Source organism: Electrona antarctica, assembly GCF_951216825.1.
Source record: "Electrona antarctica genome assembly, chromosome: 5".
Taxonomy (NCBI): domain Eukaryota; kingdom Metazoa; phylum Chordata; class Actinopteri; order Myctophiformes; family Myctophidae; genus Electrona; species Electrona antarctica.
Genome location: NC_136810.1, coordinates 57,569,871 through 57,589,853, shown reverse-complemented (window position 1 = coordinate 57,589,853; position 19,983 = coordinate 57,569,871). Strand labels below are relative to the sequence as shown.

The 19,983-nt window shown below is 45.1% G+C and overlaps 1 protein-coding gene across 1 annotated transcript in view; it reads left to right on the top strand.

Moving 5' to 3' along the window:
* Positions 1 to 18,991, top strand: part of mon2 (MON2 homolog, regulator of endosome-to-Golgi trafficking) — a 126,112-nt gene extending 107,121 nt beyond the window's left edge. The window contains exons 26-37 of the mRNA XM_079501727.1: positions 445 to 679; positions 2,063 to 2,319; positions 2,808 to 3,076; positions 4,488 to 4,631; positions 5,343 to 5,360; positions 7,902 to 8,030; positions 9,267 to 9,457; positions 10,434 to 10,494; positions 12,000 to 12,123; positions 13,707 to 13,914; positions 14,747 to 14,829; positions 18,730 to 18,991. Coding sequence (XP_079357853.1) covers positions 445 to 679; positions 2,063 to 2,319; positions 2,808 to 3,076; positions 4,488 to 4,631; positions 5,343 to 5,360; positions 7,902 to 8,030; positions 9,267 to 9,457; positions 10,434 to 10,494; positions 12,000 to 12,123; positions 13,707 to 13,914; positions 14,747 to 14,829; positions 18,730 to 18,896 — 1,886 coding nt within the window. The 3' untranslated portion in view covers positions 18,897 to 18,991. The remainder of the gene's footprint in view (positions 1 to 444; positions 680 to 2,062; positions 2,320 to 2,807; positions 3,077 to 4,487; positions 4,632 to 5,342; positions 5,361 to 7,901; positions 8,031 to 9,266; positions 9,458 to 10,433; positions 10,495 to 11,999; positions 12,124 to 13,706; positions 13,915 to 14,746; positions 14,830 to 18,729) is intronic.
* Positions 18,992 to 19,983: the final 992 nt, after the last annotated feature.

Here is a 19,983-nt window from a genome sequence, read left to right as displayed (position 1 = left end):
TGGAGGGGTGGATTGGGTCGTGTCCAGATCCCTCCCTGCTTGGCACTCAGCATGGAGGGGTGGATTGGGTCGTGTCCAGATCTCTCCCTGCTTGGCACTCAGCATGGAGGGTTGGATTGGGTCGTGTCCAGATTCCTCCCTGCTTGGCACTCAGCATGGAGGGTTGGACTGGGTCGTGTCCCGATTCCTCCCTGCTCGGTCTGCTATTTAAAAAAAATAGCAGACCGAGCTTGTAGATCTGCTATTTCTCAATAGCTAAAGTATAACAAAATGCTTTAAAACACCAAAAGGAGTTCCCGAACGTCCTGAATGTTTTTTTTATTACCCAAGTCCAACCCTGAGTCCTTCTTCGTCCGTTCTTCCCAACCAGGGGACTTCTTCAAGGCCTGGGAGGTCCTCCTGGACCACATCCAGTCAACGTGTTGTTTTTCTTCCACCAACCAGGGGACTTCTTCAAGGCGTGGGAGGTCCTCCTGGACCACATCCAGTCGGCGGCACTCAGCAAGAACAACGAGGTGTCGCTGGCCGCCCTGAAGAGCTTCCAGGAGATCCTGCAGATCGTCAGTCCCGTCAAGGACTTCGAACTGAAGGCCGCCGCCTCCTCCTCCTCCTCGGAGGTGCTCGCCACGGACGCCGCCGGCGTCCCGCCCACGGCCAGCGTGCTCATCGACCCGCCCAGGTACTTCCTTCCGTACTATGTGTAGTTTTCTTTGTGGGGAAAAGTAGAACCCCTTTTTGGTTGTATACAGCCTTTGATTAGAGAGAACCTGCAGTTGTGCTGTTTGTGAAAGAAGCTTGTAAATATCTGGAAACCCATCTTAGTTGTATTGTAAATGAGTTGAGAGGGACCCTACGGCTGTGCTGTTTGTAATCTATTTAAGAGAGACCCGCCTTCCCCCGCCCCCTCTCTACTTTTTTCTTAAAAAATGACACGATGGGAACTATGCACAAAAAAATAATAATCTTTGCTTCTGGGGGGGTCCCTGGAACAACGTATTTTCAGATGGGGGTCGGCGGCTAATTACATATATTTTTTGGGGGTCCTTGACATGAAAATGTTTGAGAACGACTGACATAGAAACATAGGGTTTTTTAATATCACCTGTCTTAATGACTATAGGCCTGTTGCCCTAACATCTGTCATTATGAAAGTATTTGAGCGACTGGTATGTAAGCACCTGTCCAGCATAGCACTAGATCCCCACCAATTTGCCTACAGAGCAAATAGGAGTGTAGATGATGCAGTGTCCCTCTGTCTGCACACTATTACCCAACATCATTGCAGACAACTCTCATCCTGCACATTACCTCTTCAATCTCCTCCCATCAGGCAGGAGATATAGAAGCATCAAGAGCTCAACATCTCGCTTCAGAGATAGCACTTACCTCGTAGCCATTAGACATCTGCATATTGCACTTTAAAAACTGAATGTAATTCCCTATGCTGCTGGTTTTTGTATTGTATTGTCCTTCTTGTTTTTGTATCTATGGTTGTCTGTATATGTTGAGTATGAACCAAGACAAATTCCTATCAACTTGTTGACATGGCAAATAAATTCTTGAATCTTGAATCTAGGGTTTTTTCCAGAAAACCAGTCAGGATTTAGAAGACATTTAGTAGAATCGTCCTCGGGTCTAAATGGGTTTGAACCCATTTTGACCTGAGGAAGATTCTACTAAATGTCCTGACAGTCTTCTGAAAAACCCTATGTTTCTATGTCAGTCGTTCTCAAACACTTTAATGTCAAGGACCCCCAAGATTATATGTAATTGGCTGCCGACCCCCATCTGAAAATATGTAGTTCCAGGGGAGCCCCCAGAATCAAAGATGTGAGTTAAAAACTCTGAAAGAATATATATTCAAAGATTTGCACCACATTTTCACAATTTTTCAAAAAATAGCTGATCTACAAGCTCGTAGCTGAGCTTGTAGATCTGCTATTTTTCGATGGCTAAAGTATAACATAATGCTTTAAAACACCAAAAGGGGTTCCCGCTCAAAATGGGTTAAAACTGTGACGTGACAACAATAAAAGAATGACGTGTGATTGTGTGACCTCAGTGCCTCGGGCCCCGGCAGACCGGCGCTGCTGGTCCGCTCCGACTCCATGCTGGAGCGGCTGACGCGCTACAGCGACGTGCACGAGGCCCCGGCCGCGGGGGGGGAGGGGGAGGAGTCTGCGCCGCCCATGGACGACTCTGCGCTGTGGTGGTCGGCGTGGAACACGTGGTACCGGACGGGCACCGAGGCCACCAGGCCGCCGCCACCGCCGCCCCCCGCCGCCGCTGCTGCTGCTTCTGCTGCTGCTGTTGCCGGAGGTACGTCATGACGTTCCCCAAAGTGGGGGTCCTTGAGGGAGTTCCAGGGGGTCCCCAGCTAAATGATAGTTTGGAACCAAATAGACCCTTTAGAGTCTGTAACTCTGAGACCCGCCTAGCGGGTTCGTTTGGTTCCATTTGTACACTCTCAGAGTAACGGCCTGACGTCGAAATAAAAAAAACGTTCGCTCTGAAAGAATATATATTCAAAGATTTGTGCCGCATTTTTACGATCTTTCAAAAATAGCAGGCCTACAAGCTCGTAGCGTGCCACTCGGTGGCGCGCTATGAGCTTGTAGATCTGCTATTTTTCAATAGATTAAGTATAACATAATGCTTAGTTAAAACACCAAAAGGGGTTCCCGTCCAGAATGGCTTAAAGGTGTAGTGAAACGGAGATGGTGGGCATTTTATTTTGAAGTTTCAGCTTGAACCGCTGGCTCTGAAGTTTAGTGTAGCCAAACTGTCATGTCGATGACAACCCCTAGGTGGTGCCGGCGGCGTCCCAGAGAAGCCGGCGTTCGTCCCCAGCCAGCCCTTCCTGACGGCGCTGGTCCAGATCTTCCCGGCGCTCTACCAGCACATCAAGACGGGCTTCAGCATGGACGACCTGCGGCAGCTGGGCCTCATCCTGCACGGCGCCGTCAGCACGCCCATCAGCAGCGACGCCTCGCCCTTCATCCTGCCCTCCTACACCGAGGCGGTGCTCACCAGCCTGCAGGAGGCCGTGCTCACCGCCCTGGACGTCCTCCAGAAGGTAAGGGGATAGGGGATGCGCACGATATAATCTGTAGCATAATCGGAATCGGCTGTGCGTAAAAGCTGCGTTCGCGCGCAGGCTGCGGTGCGCAGGCTGTGCGTAATGCTACGTTCGCGGCTGTGGTGCGCAGGCTGTGCGTAATGCTACGTTCGCGGCTGCGGTGCGCAGGCTGTGCGTAATGCTAGGTTCGCGCCTGCGGTGCGCAGGCTGTGCGTAATGCTAGGTTCGCGCCTGCGGTGCGCAGGCTGTGCGTAATGCTTCGTTCGCGGCTGCGGTGCGCAGGCTGTGCGTAATGCTACGTTCGCGGCTGTGGTGCGCAGGCTGTGCGTAATGCTACGTTCGCGGCTGCGGTGCGCAGGCTGTGCGTAATGCTACGTTCGCGGCTGCGGTGCGCAGGCTGTGCGTAACGCTGCGTTCACGGCTGCGGTGCGCAGGCTGTGCGTAATGCTGTGTTCACGCTGCCACGCAAAGATCCACGGCGTCATTTGTCGCATTGTCGCTTTGTAAACTCGGTTGCTCACGGGGTCGTTGACGTCATCGAGCGTGCGTCCGTGCATGCTACAGTCGTAGCTTCGCGTCTGGAAGTTGAACCCAGCTCAGCTTCAATGTGTAGCTTCGTAGCTTAAACGTCGGATGCATCTTTGCATCTTCGTGTCGCTGGCTTCCATTGAAAATGTATGGTAGACTGTATCTGCCCGTGTTGTGAACGCAGCTTAGGTCAATATTTTGAGTACTTTTGAGACCGACAGTCAGTCAGTCAGTCAGACAGTCAGACAGTGACAAAACAACCTAGCGTAATGCATGGGTAACTGGCGGCCCCTGGGGGCCACATGCGGCCCCCACCTTCACTTTATGTGGCCCTCAGGTTAATATCGGAATACTGATATATTATTTATTTCAACTGTTACAATTCCAAACGTGCAAACATGACCCGCTTTAATTACTAAATTAGTAGCTTAATGAGTAGTATTAAAACAAAATTATGTCCAATGTATTTGTATTTAGTTCATAAAGTTAACATAGCTATAATTAAAGGCATTTGAAATGAAATAAAGATGAAGAAGACTTTTTAAGATTCCAATTAAAAAATGGCCAAAAAAATATTCAGGATTTCAATTAAAATAGCTGATCTACAAGCTCAAAACGCGTCGCAGCGCGACGCGTGTTGAGCTTGTAGATTTGCTACGGCAGTAATGCATATTACTGCCGTAGCAAAAAATAGCCGATCTACACAAGCTCAAAATGTGGCCCCTCTGGAGTGAGTGTGGGAATATATAGTGGCCCTCTCCATCGTCATAGTTGCTCACCCTTGTCGTCCTAGCGTAATGCTCAGGCCTCCTGGCCTGAGTGCATGACGTCAGCATCGTAGTGAGTGTTTGTTCTGTGTTCTCCCCCCCCCCTGCTGCAGGCCATCTGTGTGGGTCCAGAGAACCTGCAGGTCATGTACCCGGCCATCTTCCAGCAGCTGCTGCTCTTCGTGGAGTTCTCCTGCAAGCCTCCGCAGTACGGCAAGATGGAGACCAAGCACGTGGCCAACGCCAAATACAACCAGGTAGGGGAGGGGAGGGGGAGGGGAGGGGAGGAGAGGGGGGTTGGGGAGGGGAGGCGACGGGTGGTGAGGGGAGGCGACGGGTGGCGAGGGGAGGGGAGGGGGGGGTTGGAGAGGGGAGGCGACGGGTGGCGAGGGGAGGCGAGGGGAGGGGTGGTGAGGGGAGGGGAGGCGACGGGTGGCGAGGGGAGGGGAGGGCAGGGATATCGAGGGGTGGGGAGGGGAGGGGTGTCCTTTGAGACGGGGAGGCGTTGTCACTGTTCATGAGGCCGTATCGTAGCGTAAAAAAATAGCTCACCACAATCCAGGTCTAGTTGCCCTGACGCGAGCGTATGCACTGTGAACGCACGTGACAATTTCACGGGACCGCTCGCCCGTGGAAATACGCTCGTGTATGCTTTCCCCTCAACTTCTCTGCACGTCCAAAATAACCGCACGCCTCTCATTGAAAAAAATGATTATTAGGCACACACCCAGGCCTTTGTGTGATCAACTCAAGATGTCCAGTTTGTTTGGAAAGTGAGATTTGTTTGGTTTTAGATGTCATTCTAATCTTCAGCTCGGCTCCCATAACTTCTTCACCCATGGCATCATTCTCATCTTGGTCCATCGAGCGCATTTACAGAATCCAGTGTAAAAACCCGTTTAACGTCGATCTTTCTCTCGTTGTGTTTTCTTGTACGGTGTGACAACTCACTGGATGTACCCTTATAGATTCAACTGTTTGCGCCGGTAAGTTCTACCATCTCCTACCAAGCCCCCCCCCCCCTCCCACCACCCTCCCCAAACCACCCTCCACACCCCCCCAGTGGTGGTGACATACATTAATTGTTTGTGTTTTGTTAGATGAGGCTTTTTTTTTACCGCATGTACAATTTGTCAATCTAGGCATTATGATTGAGCAGACGCTCTTGTATCAAGACAGAGACACTTGAAATAAGCAATAGAGCGTCGCAGTGCCGCCCCCTTTCATGACGACGCCAGGCCCAGGAAATGAATCACAATGCATTTTTCCCATAGACATTTCAAAAAGTATTTATTTAAAGACCTATTAAGCGTCGTACGAAGCCAACTCGAGTCGTGACAAATCATGACAACACACACGATATTTTTTGGACCAAACAAATAATTACATAGAAGAAAAACAACAACAAAAAGTGTTGTAACCTGCCGTTTTTTTTCTACTTTCTAATTCTTTGTTTGGCCCGAAAAATTGTGTTTGTTGTCATGATTTGTCACGACAAGAGTTGGCTTTGTCCGCGGCGTAAACGTCTTTAAATAAATACTTTCTGAAATGTCTATGAGGAAAATGAACGGAGAATCATTTCCTGGGCCCTGGTAGGGGGCGGGACTGCGACGCTCTATTGGGATGTACAGTAGGGTCTTATTATGTCTCATCTACTGTACATCTACTGTACATTGCTCACTGTCGCACTCCATTGCTGCTACCCTCCTAAGTAGTGTTGTTTTCGTCGACTAATACTATGACGAACATTTTTCGTCGACTACCTTTTTTCACTCACGAAAACGACATGAAAACTAAATAAAAACTAAGCCACGACGACTAAAACTATGACTAAATATATTGACAATTTCGTCAACAAATAAAAACGACATTTTACACTTGGTTGCATGCTGAAAATAGCCGATCTACAAGATCACTTGTAGCTTGTAGATCAGCTATTTTCAGCAAGTGTAAAATCAGTCATTACGATGGCATCAAGGCCCGCCAAACTACATTTTAGTCGACTAAATCAACTGTAGATTTAGTCGACTAAAATCTTATGACATTTAGTCGACTAAAACTAGACTTAACACCAAAACTGACTAAAATGTGACTGAAACCAATTGAAAACTATTCGAAGAGACTGTGACTAAAACTAAAATCAAAATGTGCTGCCAAAAACAACACTGCATCCCAAGCCCCCCCCCCCCCCCCTCCCCCCCCCCCCCCTCCCACCACTAACGGGTGTTATTTACACAGCTGGTGTCCTAAAGCTGTGAGATCCCACGTTTATTCTGTCGTCTTTTGTGTCGTTTTGTGTCGTTTTCGGTGGCGTTCACGTTATACTGCACACTTTGTTTTGCTCTTTTAGTTAAAGGCACATTTTGTTGGACGTTCACCTTTAAAAAAACATAAAAAGAGATCATCTCCCTGGCATTAGGAATTCATTTCATTCGTGCTGCTGTTTGTTCACGTGAATAATTACACAGAGTGTGCCTTTATATCCACTTGAATGCTAGCATCCTAGTCTGGGGCGGGGGACATTGGCCCCGAAAAATATCCGATCTAAAAGCTCACAACCCATCGCAACGCGATGCGCTATGAGCTTGTAGATCGGCAATTTTCTGCAAAGACGTTTGTAGAGGTTAAAAAGTCTTCTGGTTTACTAAATATAGAGCAGTGGTTCCCAAACCTTCTCATTAGCCTGTGGACCCCCATTTGAAAATATATTCCAGGGACCCCCATAACAGCTCAGTGGCCTTGTGGTTAGAGTGTCCGCCCTGAGACTGGGAGGTCGGGGTTCAATCCCCGGCCGGGTCATACCAAAGACTCTAAACAATGGGACCCAGTGCCTCCCTGCTTGACACTCAGCATCAAGGGTTGGATTGGGGGTAAGTCCCTGCGACATACTAGCGTCATGTCCAGGGGGTGTACTTGTACATCAAGCTGCCTCATGGCTACAGAAACAGGAGATAGGCTCCTGCCCCTATGGGCCTCATGGCTACAGAAACAGGAGATAGGCTCCTGCCCCTATGGGCCTCATGGCTACAGAAACAGGAGATAGGCTCCTGCCCCTATGGGCCTCATGGCTCGGCAAGGCTACTTACTTACCCCCATAAGAGAAGATTGTTACGGCTCTAGCAGTGATTCTCAACCCGTTTAACTTCAAGGAACCCCCAGTTTGACCTGCATTAGTCTACGGACCCCCATTATTTAATGGCATTTCTATCTCTGGGACCCCCAATTTATATTGTAAAATCAACGTTAATTTAACTCTGAGAGTGTAAAAATGGAACCAAACGGACCTGTTATTTGGTTCCAAACTATCATTTAGCTGGGGACCCCCTGGAACTCCCTCAAGGACCCCTGGGGGTCCCCCGGACCCCACTTTGGGAACCACTGGTACAGAGGACTTAGTGGTTTAATGCTGCTCTGAATGTGGTATCACCATAAGCGTAGCAGGCTGTGTATGGACTGACTCCCATGTTGTTGAACCTCTCTCTCTCTCTCTCTCTCTCTCTCTGACGGACGGACGGACCACCCACCAGGCAGAGTGGGTTGCCTTAAACTACGTCCCGTTTGCCGAGCGCTCCTTGGAGGTGGTGGTGGACCTCTACCATAAGACCTCCTGCCACAAGGCTGTCATCAACCAGAAGGTCCTGCAGAACATCATCAAGGTGGGTCCGACCAGAGCCTAAAGGCTCATTCAATAGTCTGGATTTGCGGTGGTGAGCTGACCACCGGAGCTGAAATAACGTTGAGCGGTGGTGAGTAAAAACAGAGAGAAGGGCGGTGGCAGTGGTTTGCTCTTCACCGCGGCTCAGTGACGTCATGCTGTAGTTTGGTGGTCACCTCACCACCGAAAATCCAGACTATAAATGAGCCTTTAGATATAGACAGAGTTACGCAAACTGCGTTCACTCCATGGGGCTTCAGTCCAATGGCGGCTCTCCTACATAGACTTCTGTTGAGAATGGGGACAACCCACTGGGCCAAGTCCTGGTCCTGAAGTAGGCAGAAATGCATTGGACTCAGGGCAACAGCCCAGCTTTAATGATCTTAAATCCCTTTATTTTAGATTGTTTTGTAGTGATAGTACAACATAAACATTAAAGAGACTTTAGTTGTTACTGTACAATACTTTAAAACAGTTGTCATGTTGCACACGTGCTTAAAATAGCTCTTGTTTGCGCCGCCCTCGTTGAAAACAATGTATTTCCAACTCCAGCTTGTCTCAGTTCAGGCTGCATGAACTGCGCTCGAGCACTCTGTTTCTGCCCCGTCAACGTCGTAACTCTTCTATTAGATGGCTCTGGGTCCAACCAACCCCATCTCACCCAAACCAAATGGCACCGATTGGCATCCGTACATTCAGTACTAGAAAAAATAACGAACTCCGGACTTATTACACTGAAATTCAGACAGCCAGCAATGGGTAAAACGCTCCCAAAAAAATGTAGTCTCTGTGACACATCTAGGGGCCACAATCTGCATTCAAGAGTTTTTGCGTTGCGACGCATTGTGAACTTGTAGATCGGATATTTTCAAATGCCCGAAATGTATAGGGTTGAAGTGGTTACTGTATGTTTTCTAATCCATGGGTTCTCAACCCGTGGGTCGCGACCCCTCGGGGGGTCGCCAAATTATTGGCGAGTGGCGCGCTATGAGCTTGTAGATCTGCTATTTTTCAATAGCTAAATTATAACAATGCTTAAAACACCAAAAGGGGTTCCCGCCCAAAATGGTTTAAGGTTATTGTAGCAGTCAATTTATATTGGGGGTCGGGAGGGGTGGGGCGGGGGTCCCGAGACATTGCCAAAGCATTTCCGGGGGTCCCCGGCCAAAAACGTTGAGAACCCCTGTTCTAATCAACATGAAAATCTCCAAAGTAACTAGTAACTCTCCCCTCTCAGACGCTCCGGATACCGCTGGGTCTGAAGTACGCCTGTCCGTCAGAGAGCACCTGGAAGCTGGCCGTGTCGTCCCTGCTCAAGGTGCTGTCCATCGGGCTGCTGGTGGCACGCCAGCACGCCTCCTCCGGGAAGTTTGACCCCATGTGGCCCGAGCTGGCCCACGCCTTCCAAGACTTCCTCTTCACCAAAAGGTCTGTGATCTCTCCATTGATTGGACTTGTTCTGAGTAGTCACACTTTGTACACTGTATGTGTACAGTTGGGTGCCACCGATATTGTCCCTTATCATTTGACCCATTTAGGCCTGACCTCAAAATTTAAAAAAATCCTTCTAAATCCTCCAGTTTTCTGAAATAAATATTTTCACGATTTTTCAAAAATAGCAGACCTACAAGCTCGTAGCGCGCCACTCGGTGGAGCGCTATGAGCTTGTAGATCTGCTATTTTTCAATAGCTAAATTATAACATAGTTTAAAACACCAAAAGGGGTTCCCGCCCAAAATGGGTTAACTGTCCTTTTGCGCAGATCACGCAAACCTCAGCAAAAAGAAAAGGACAATATCGATGGCCTCCAACTGTATGTGACTTTGTTCTAGTCCGAAGGCACATTATGTCAGTCGAGGAGATGTAGTTGGCCCTTTGTTTTTTTTTATATTTTCTAATATGGCCACCTTTGAAAAACGTTTGGACACACCTGCTCTACTCAATCATATACTACTATAGCTTCACACGAAAGTATCAGGTCCACAAGCTCTTGTAGATCTGCTCATCATTACGTGTTGCAATAAAATGAATTGTGAGGTTGTAGATCTGCTATCTATTTCTATTATGCAAAGCTTAAAGGTGGAATAGCACTCATTTTCAACATTTTACCATGTCATGATATGACAGTAAAAAATCATTAACATTGTGAATCACATATTGATGACATCATCAAGATGTGATTCACAATGTTAATGATTTTGTTCATACCTCCTGTTCTAGGAAACACAGAATGGGGGGACAGCTCTAAGGTATATTATTATAAGGTATATTAATGACATAGTAAAATGTTGAAAATGAGTGGTATTCCCCATTAAAGTGTTTTAGGACCAGACTAATGGTTGATTATGTCAGTGAAATAGTGACTGACTGTTTGTTGAATGTGGGTTCTGTCTGGATTTCACAGCACTCCTCCGGACAACTTGTCCATCCAGGAATTCCAGAAGAACGAGGCCATCGATGTAGAGGTACACGTAGTGAATGTTATGATGAATTGAACAAGGTGGACCCTCTTGTAAACAAGTGTAATGCTTTATTGGGTCGTCCACTCACAGTTAACAGTCTTTGTATTGAGTTGTGCTTGAAATGTACTGTAATTCTGCAAACTGTTAATACATATTTGAATCAATCCATCAATCAATCAATCAATCAATAGTCTACACAGCACTAATACTGTACTAATACTGTACTGTCCCATTATACAGCACTGGCATTTCGTCGACTAAAACAAAGACGGAAAATGTCCGTCGACTACCTTTTTCCACTGACAAAATCTAAATGGAAACTAAATAAAAACTAAGCTATGATGACTGATACTAAGACTAAATATACTGACAATTTCGTCAAACAAATGAAAACTAGACTAAAATGTTAGGAAGGGACTAGTGGACGAGAGATCCAGTATTAGTTGCATGCTGAAAATAGGGTCACTTGAGCGTGAGCTTAGATTGTAGAAAAAACTTGTAGATTGTAGAAAAAACTTGTAGATTGTAGAAAAAACTTGTAGATTGTAGAAAAAACTGTCATTACGACGACAATGCCCGCCAAAATACATTTTGTTCGACTAAAATCTTATGACATTTAGTCGACTAAAACTAGACTAACACTAAAACATTCCAGGTGACTAAAATGTGACTAAAACTAAAATCTAAATTTGCTGCCAAAAACAACAACAAACAAACAAACAACTCGAGTAAAGATCCCAATTTATTTTCCTACGTTTTACAAAAGATTTTCCAATTATTATTATTATTTTCCTCACATAAAAATCATAAATACATACCATTTTAAAATAAACTAACAAACAAAATCGAAGAAATTCCATAAATCAAAAAATAAGAAGTAGTGAAAGCAGCCTTCACGCCGCGTTGCGAGCTTGCAGATCTGCTATTTTCACTAGTTTGGGTCCCGGGGCAAACGTCATATATATATATATATATATACTCTCTTTTGGGTTTTATCTGGACCTGAAAGGTTTGGGAGCCACTGGGCTACAGCACATGTGACTGCATACAACTCAACATTCATAGTCTGTTATCCCATTCTGTTATTCCCATCCTTTTGGTGTTTGAAGCATTATGTTATACTTTAGCTGTTGAAAAATAGCAGATCTACAAGCTCATAGCGCGGCACCAAGTGCCGCGCTATGAGCTTGTAGGTCTGCTATTTTTGATTTTTTTTTTTAAAAGTGGCTCAAATCATTGAATACATATTCTTTCAGAGCTAAAATCTTTGCTTCTGAGAGGTTCATGGAACAACATATTTTCAGATGGGGGTCGGCGACCAATTACATATCATTTTGGGGTCCTCGACATGAAATATTGACACCACTGATACAGAAACATGAGGTTTTTCAGAAAATTGTCATCATTTAGAAGACATTTTTTTAAATTTCGACGTCAGGCCTAAATGGGTTATTCTGTTAACTCATGGTAGAGTTTGCTGCTGATGGGTCTTCCGTCTCTCATTCCAGGTGGTCCAGCTGATCAGCACAGAGATCTTGCCGTACGCCAACTTCATCCCCAAAGACTTTGTGGGTCAGATCATGACCATGCTCAACAAAGGCTCCATACACTCCCAGTCGTCCTCCTTCACAGGTAAACACAGCGGGTCTTTTAGCAGCCAATGGGAGGGGTTTACGGCGCAGAGGCTAGCCCAGCCAGAACTGGGTCTGTCTCGTCCGCTTGCGTGTCTTTTTGTCCGGAGTTGATCTTGCAAACTACAGCAGTGGTTCTTAACACATTATGTGACCTTTCATTCTTTCAAAATGGCGACCCAGGGTGCCCACATTTAGACCCACTTTTTTACCAAGACGTCCACAGACGTCCTGGGCACTACATGCGGTAATTCCTAGGACGTCTGTGGACGTCTTAGGCACAAATTGTGTTAAACTTTTTCATGTCATGGACCGTTAAATTACTGTGTATTTGGCGATTTTGGCCACAGACCCCCCCAAAAAAAATATTGTGGGCCAAAGGACCCCTGCCTATACACGATGTGTGGTGTTAAACAGGGAGGCTGGCAGAACCTTCCCTAAAACAGCTGGGACACAACGCTCCCAGACTCTTCTCCCTTCTGGCTCCAAAACTATGGAATGAACTTCCCATTGCAATCAGAACTGCAGATTCACTACCAATCTTCCACCGTGGTCTGAAAACTCACCTCTTCAGACTCCATCCTAACCTGTAGCACTTTCCGTAGCACTTGCACTAGCCTCGACGACCTTACAGGCTAAACTTATGTAACTTAGGAAGCATTTTATGTAGACCTAGCACTCTATATAGTCTAGTAGCCAGAATGTTGACAGGACATGTTGAGTACACCAACGTTTTTTTGTTATAAATGTTTAGTATGGGTCCCCAGCATGTAGAAACTGCCGGATGCTAACTTGCATATGTTAATAAATATGTCATAAAGCATGATGAAATTTTGAATATTTTGCCTTCTATAGGTTGTTAATGGTATGGTCACAGATTATGCCGATTACGAAAATTGCTCAACATATGCAAGTTAGCATCAGTTTCTACATGCTGGGGACCCATACTAAACATTTATAACATAAAACGTTGGTGTACTCAACATGTCAGGGTTCACAATGGGGCTCTATGGGCTGGCTACTAGACTAAATAGTGTATACTCATAGTTTCATTGTACAGATATTCTACTGTTAGACGGATGTTAGGTTCTTAGCTTGCTTATGATCCTGGACTATTTCTATGTATTGGATGTATTACCATGTGTTATTCTTGCTTATAAGTCACTCTGGATTAAGAGCGTCTGCTGAATGCCTAAATTGTAATTGTAAATATTCAAACATAATTTAGCGTTCATCTTCCAGCACTGCGTAATAAACCCTGTGTTCAAGGTTCAAGGTTTCAAGGTTTCTTTATTTTGTCTCCCGAAGGATACATTTGTCTTGGACCCCAAGAACCCGCCCTGCAGCATACAGATACAGATACAATACAATACAATACAAGACAACAAAGGCACACAGTGACCCGTACAACATTAAAATACCACACACCACCATACCTAGTGCAAAAGAGGGGAAGAACATCACCTCAAACCCTTCGACCCCTACCCTGTCTGCCCTCTGCAAGGACTCTGTTAAGGAGTGTGATTGACAGAGGGACAAAGGAATGCTTGTACCTATTATATATGTGTCCGTTCCCCCCAATAGAGGCGGAGATCGACGTGCGGATGCGTGAGGAGTTCTCCAAGGTGTGCTTCGAGACCCTCCTCCAGTTCTCGTTCAGCAACAAGGTGAGCACCCCCCAGGAGGGCTACATCTCCCGCATGGCGCTGTCCGTCCTGCTCAAACGCTCCCAGGATGTCCTCCGGCGGTACGTGGACGACGAGAGGCTCAGCGGACGGTGCCCCCTGCCCAGGTAAGACCCTCTAGCCTGACACTAAGGCCCCATAGCCTGGCACTCAGACCCCCTAGCCTGGCCGAGTGGCGCGCTACGAGCTTTAGATCTGCTATTTTTCAATGGCTAAAGCATAACATAATACTATAATATAATAATAATAATAATAATAATCGTGAAAATGTGAATATATTTTTTTTCAGAGCGAATGTTTTTAACTCAAATCTTTGCTCCTGGGGGTCCCTGGAACAACATATATTCATAGCGATTCAGTGGGCTGGAGACCAGTGTTGATTTCGGCGACTAAAACTATGACGAAAAATGTTCGTCGACTGCCTTTTTTCACTGACGAAAACTACATAAAAACTAAGCTATGATGACTAAGACTAAATATACTGTCAATTTTGTCAACAAATAAACACTAGACAAAAATGTTAGGAAGGGACTAGTGGACAAGAGATCCAGTATAAGTCATTTTACAGTTGGTTGCATGCTGAAAATAGCAGATCTACAAGCTCACAACGCGACGCGTCGCCGCGTTGTGAGCTCATAGATCTGCTATTTTCAGCAAGTGTAAAATCATATCGACGACAACAAGGTCCGCCAAAATACATGTTAATCAACTGTAGATTTAGTCGACTAAAATCTTATTATATCTAGTCGACTAAAAACTAGACTAACACTAAGACATTCCAGGTGACTAAAATGTGACTAAAACTATATGAAAACTATTCAACAGACTATGACTAAAACTAAAATGTGCTGCCAAAAACAACACTGCTGGAGCCCAGGCTACTTTCGAGTACAAACGGAAGCTGAAAGACGTTGTTTTTGTGTCTCTCTTTCGTTCCAGGCAACAGGTGACGGAGATCATCTTCGTCCTGAAAGCCATCAGCACTTTGATGGACTCCCTCAAAAAGACCCAGCCGGAAAACGGTGAGCTTTTTTATAACGGTGCCACACAAAAAAAGATGAAATGAAGAAAATGCCCAGCACTCATTGTATGTCCTTTTGATATGAATTTATTTACCTCCGACGTTGATAACGAACGCGTTTCGGCCTGTGTGGCCTTCGTCAGCGTTATTATTGTTAACGCTGACGAAGGCCACACAGGCCGAAACGCGTTCCTTATCAACGTCAGAGGTAAATAAATTCATATCAAAAGGACATACAATGAGTGCTGGGCATTTTCTTCATTTCAACTTGTATATTCGAGCCTTGCACCGTAAGAACTTTATTCTAACCTGGAGACAGACGGGTTGTCTGCTTTGGCAGTACTTTATTGCAGGGGTTCTCAACGTTTTTGGCCGGGGACCCCCGGAAATGCTTTGGCAATGTCTCGGGACCCCCGCCCCGCCCCCTCCCGACCCCCAATATAAATTGACTGCTACAATAACCTTAAACCATTTTGGGCGGGAACCTCTTTTGGTGTTTTAAGCGTTGTTATAATTTAGCTATTGAAAAATATCAGATCTACAAGCTCATAGCGCGCCACCGAGTGGCGCACTATGAGCTTGTAGGTCTGCTATTTTTGAAAAATCGTGAAAATAAAATTTAAAAAAGTCTTTTTTTTTTTTCTTTTTTTTGAAAATAATTTGGGGACCCCCTAAAATAATTTGGCGACCCCCCGAGGGGTCGCGACCCACGGGTTGAGAACCCCTGCTTTATTGCTCAGCCACACAAAAAAAGAGAAAAGGAAAAACACACATTTAGATCTTTGAAAGAAGATGACAGGCAAACAAGAAGGAAAATGCAACCTACATTAGCATATGTGTCATCTATTAACCCATTTTGACCTGAGATCAGATTCTAAAAATGTCTTCTACATCCTGACAGTTTTCTGAAAAGTCAGTCGTTCTTCGATTTTTCAAAAATAGCAGACCTACAAGCTCGTAACGCGCCACTCGGTGGCGCGTTACGAGCTTGTAGATCTGCTATTTTTCAATAGCTAAAGCATAACGTAATGTAGGCCCGACGTCGAAATTAAAAAAATGTCTTCAAAATCCTGACCTTATGTTTCTGTATCAGTGGTTCTCGATATTTCATGTCAAGGACCCCACAAATGATATGTAATATGCCTCCGCCCCCCCCCCATCTGAAAATATGTTGTTCCAGGGACCTCCCCAGAAGCAAAGATTTGAGTTAAAATGTTCACTCTGTAATGATATATACTCAAAGATTTGCGCCACATTTTCACGACTTTTCAAAAATAGCAGACCTACAAGTTCGTAGCGCGGCACTCGGTGCCGCGCTATGAACTTGTAGATCTGCTATTTTTCATTAGCTAAAGTAGAACAGAATGCTTAAAACACCAAAAGGGGTTCCCGTTCAGAATGGGTTAACACCACAAACGCCCGGGGGGTATTTAGGAGCATTGAATCGGAGCGCCCAGCACATTTAGCGACGCACCAGGCGCCATCTCGGATGTAGCTGAAGTACAGTTGGCTGCCACCGATATTGTCCCTTATCATTTGACACATTTAGGCCTGACCTCAAAATTTTAAAAAATCCTTCTAAATCCTCCAGTTTTCTGAAATAAATATTTTCACGATTTTTCAAAAATAGCAGATCTACAAGCTCGTAGCGCGCCACTCGGTGGCGCGCTATGAGCTTGTAGATCTGCTATTTTTCAATAGCTAAATTATAACATAATGTTTAAAACACCAAAAGGGGTTCCCGCCCAAAATGGGTTAACTGTCCTTTTGCGCAGATCACGCAAACCTCAGCAAAAAGAAAAGGACAATATCGATGGCCTCCAACTGTAGCTCGATGTAGCCAAAAAAAACCCGAGGCGATCGACAACAACGGGACGTATGATTAATTATCGAACGCGACTTGCGACAGGACCGCGATGGCAACGTCTAAAACATAATCCTTGCTTAGAATTGATTTAGATCAAGAGTTATTCACGTTTTTTAAGATTTTCGATCTCATCCGCTAAAATGGGGGGGGGGGGGCATGTTGGATGACGTCCCAACCGGAAATGACATCGAATGTTGCCCAACGAGACGCTCCCAGCCTGTGGAGCGGTGCGATCGGTTTTGACATCAGATAAAGTTCCGTCTTTTTATTAATCTCCGTCCTGAGCGTCGAGCGTTACTATTTGATAGGACGGAGAACTCCGTTTATGCCGCTCAGGGTGTTAACACATTCTGAACGGGAACCCCTTTTGGTGTTTTAAAGCAGTATGTTATACTTTAGCTATTGAAAAATAGCAGATCCACAAGCTCGTAGCACGGCACCGAGTGCCGCGCCACGAGCTTGTAGGTCTGCTATTTTTGTAAAATCGTGAAAATGTAGTGCAAATCTTTGAATATATATTCTTTCAGAGCAAACGTTTTTACTCAAGTCTTTGCCTCTGTGTGTGTGGGGGGGGGGGGGGGGGGGTCCCTGGAACAACATATTTTCAGATGGGGGTCGGCGGCCAATTACATATATTTTTGGGATAATGTTTGAGAACCACTGATATAGAAACATTGGGGTTTTTCAGAAAACTGTCAGGATTTAGAAGACATTTAGTAGAATTGTCCTCAGGTCTAAACGGGTTAATTTCACATGAATGTGGTCCTGTACACTGGGGACCGCCTTCTAAACCATTATTTTTGTGTTCCTGGTCTCGGGGAGATGTATTTATATTATGGACCCAACAAGGTTAACCCATTTTGACCTGGGAATGATTCTACAAATCGTCTTCTAAATCACGACAGTTTTTCTGAAAAACCCCATGTTTCTATGTCAGTGGTTCTCAAACATTTTCATGTCAAGGACCCCCAAGATTATGTGTATTTGGTCGCAGACCCCCCATCTGAAAATATGTGGACACCCCAGAAGCAAAGATTTGAGTTCAAAACGTTCGCTCTGGAAGAATATATATTCAAAGATTTGTATATTTCCACATTTTCACGATTTTTCAAAAATAGCAGACCTACAAGCTCATAGCGCGGCACTCGGTGCCGTGCTATGAGCTTGTAGATCTGCTATTTTTCAATAGCTAAAGTATAACATAATGCTTAAAACACCCAAAGGTGTTCCCGCCCAGAATGAGTTAATTAGGCCATTAGACTGTCTGTGAAATGCAAACGGATGGAACCAAATCAGAGCAGTAATTATCTCTTTGAAGTGCCCTTGAAGTAAGTGTTTGCATTCTGTGTTGCCATGTCCTCTTATTATTTTCTGTAGTCGCCTGTAAATATACGTGAATTTTTTTGGGGGGGGGCTTGTTTCTGAAGTAGTTGCTTATTTGGCCGATATTGATATACTGTAGGATTCAAGTGGTAAAACTAATTGTGCTGTACTTTGTGCTGATTGTGCTTATTTTTCAGCGTGCAACCAAGTGTAAAATGACTCATACTAGATCTCTTGTCCACTAGTCCCTTCCTAACATTTTAGTCTAGTTTTTATCTGTTGACAAAATCGTCAGTATAGTCTTAGTTTTAGTCACCATATAGCTTAGTTTTCATTTAGTTTTTAATAATTTTTGTCAGTGAAAAAAGGTAGTCGACGGACATTTTTCGTCCTAGTTTTAGTCGACAAAAACAACACTGGGTCCTAAATAAATACCCCCGGGTGTTTGGGGTGTTAACGCATTTTGGGCGGGAACCCCTTTTGGTGTTTCCATTATGTTATGCTTTAGCTATTGAAAAATAGCAGATCTACAACAAACTTGTAGGTCTGCTATTTTTGAAAATTCGTAAAAATGCGGCACAAATCTTTGAATAGGTATATATTCTTTCAGAGCGAACGTTTTTTTTTAATTTCGACGTCGGGCCTAAATAGGTTAACAACCTTCTCTCTCTCTCTCTCTCTCTCTCTCTGTCTCCCCCTGCTGGTGGACAGTGGACAGCAACACGTGGGCGCAGGTCATCGCTCTCTACCCCACCCTGGTGGAGTGCATCGCCTGCTCCTCCCCCGAGGTCAGCGCCGCCCTCAAGGAGGCGCTGATGCCCTTCAAAGACTTTATGCACCCCCCTGTCACGTGCACAGTGCACAACGGAGAGTCCTGACCACACACACACACACACACCCCCCTGTCTGCACAGTGCACAATGGAGAATCCTGACCGACCACACACACACACACACACACACACACCAAAAACCAACCACAGACAACCCTTTTTTTTTCTTCTTTTTTTACACGATGAAGAAATGATGAATGTGTCTTGACTCCAAAACACACGCACAAACGCACACACACGCACAAACGCACACACACACACCAAAAACAAACCACAAACAACAACCCTTTTTTTCTTCTTTTTTTTTTACACGATGAAGAAATGATGAATGTGTCTTGACTCAAACGCGCGCACACACACACACACACACGAACGTGAGCAATTTATAGATATTATGTTGTCTCTGTCGGGTGGAAACCTCATATCCAAAACTGCAACGAATCCGACCGTATGGATTTGGTGATGTGAGACAGACATATTATCTGATATGTCAGGTGGAACCCTTGTATGTCCAAAACCCTTCCCTTTTTTATTGTTAAATGTCTTCTAAATCCTGACAGTTTTCTGGAAGAAACCTATGTTTCTATGTCAGCGGTTCTCAAACATTTTCATGTCAAGGACCCCCAGAAATATCTGTAATTGGCCGCCGAGCCCCATCTGAAAATATGTTGTTCCAGGGACCCCCTCCCAGATGCAAAGATTTGAGTTAAAAACGTTTGCTCTGAAAGGATATATATTCAAAGATTTGCACCACATTTTCACGATTTTTCAAAAAATAGCAGACCTACAAGCTTGTAGGAGCGGCACTCGGTGCCGCGCTATGAGCTTGTAGATCTGCTATTTTCCAATAGCTAAAGTAGAACATAATGCTTAAAACACCAAAAGGGGTTCCCGCCCCCAGAATGGGTTAAAATAGGGACAATAGCAGGCGTTGTGGTGAGCTTGTAGATCTGCTATTTTCCTCGACTTTTGTGCGACGCTCGTGAATGATGAATTAAGGCATCGATTTATGGAAAAACATGGAAATGAATATAGATCTGTGGTTTCTGCCCGACAGCAACGATGTGGTGATACGGAGGAGTCGAGACTCTTCCTGGTTTTAATCACATAAGGCCTTTTTTTATATACTTTAA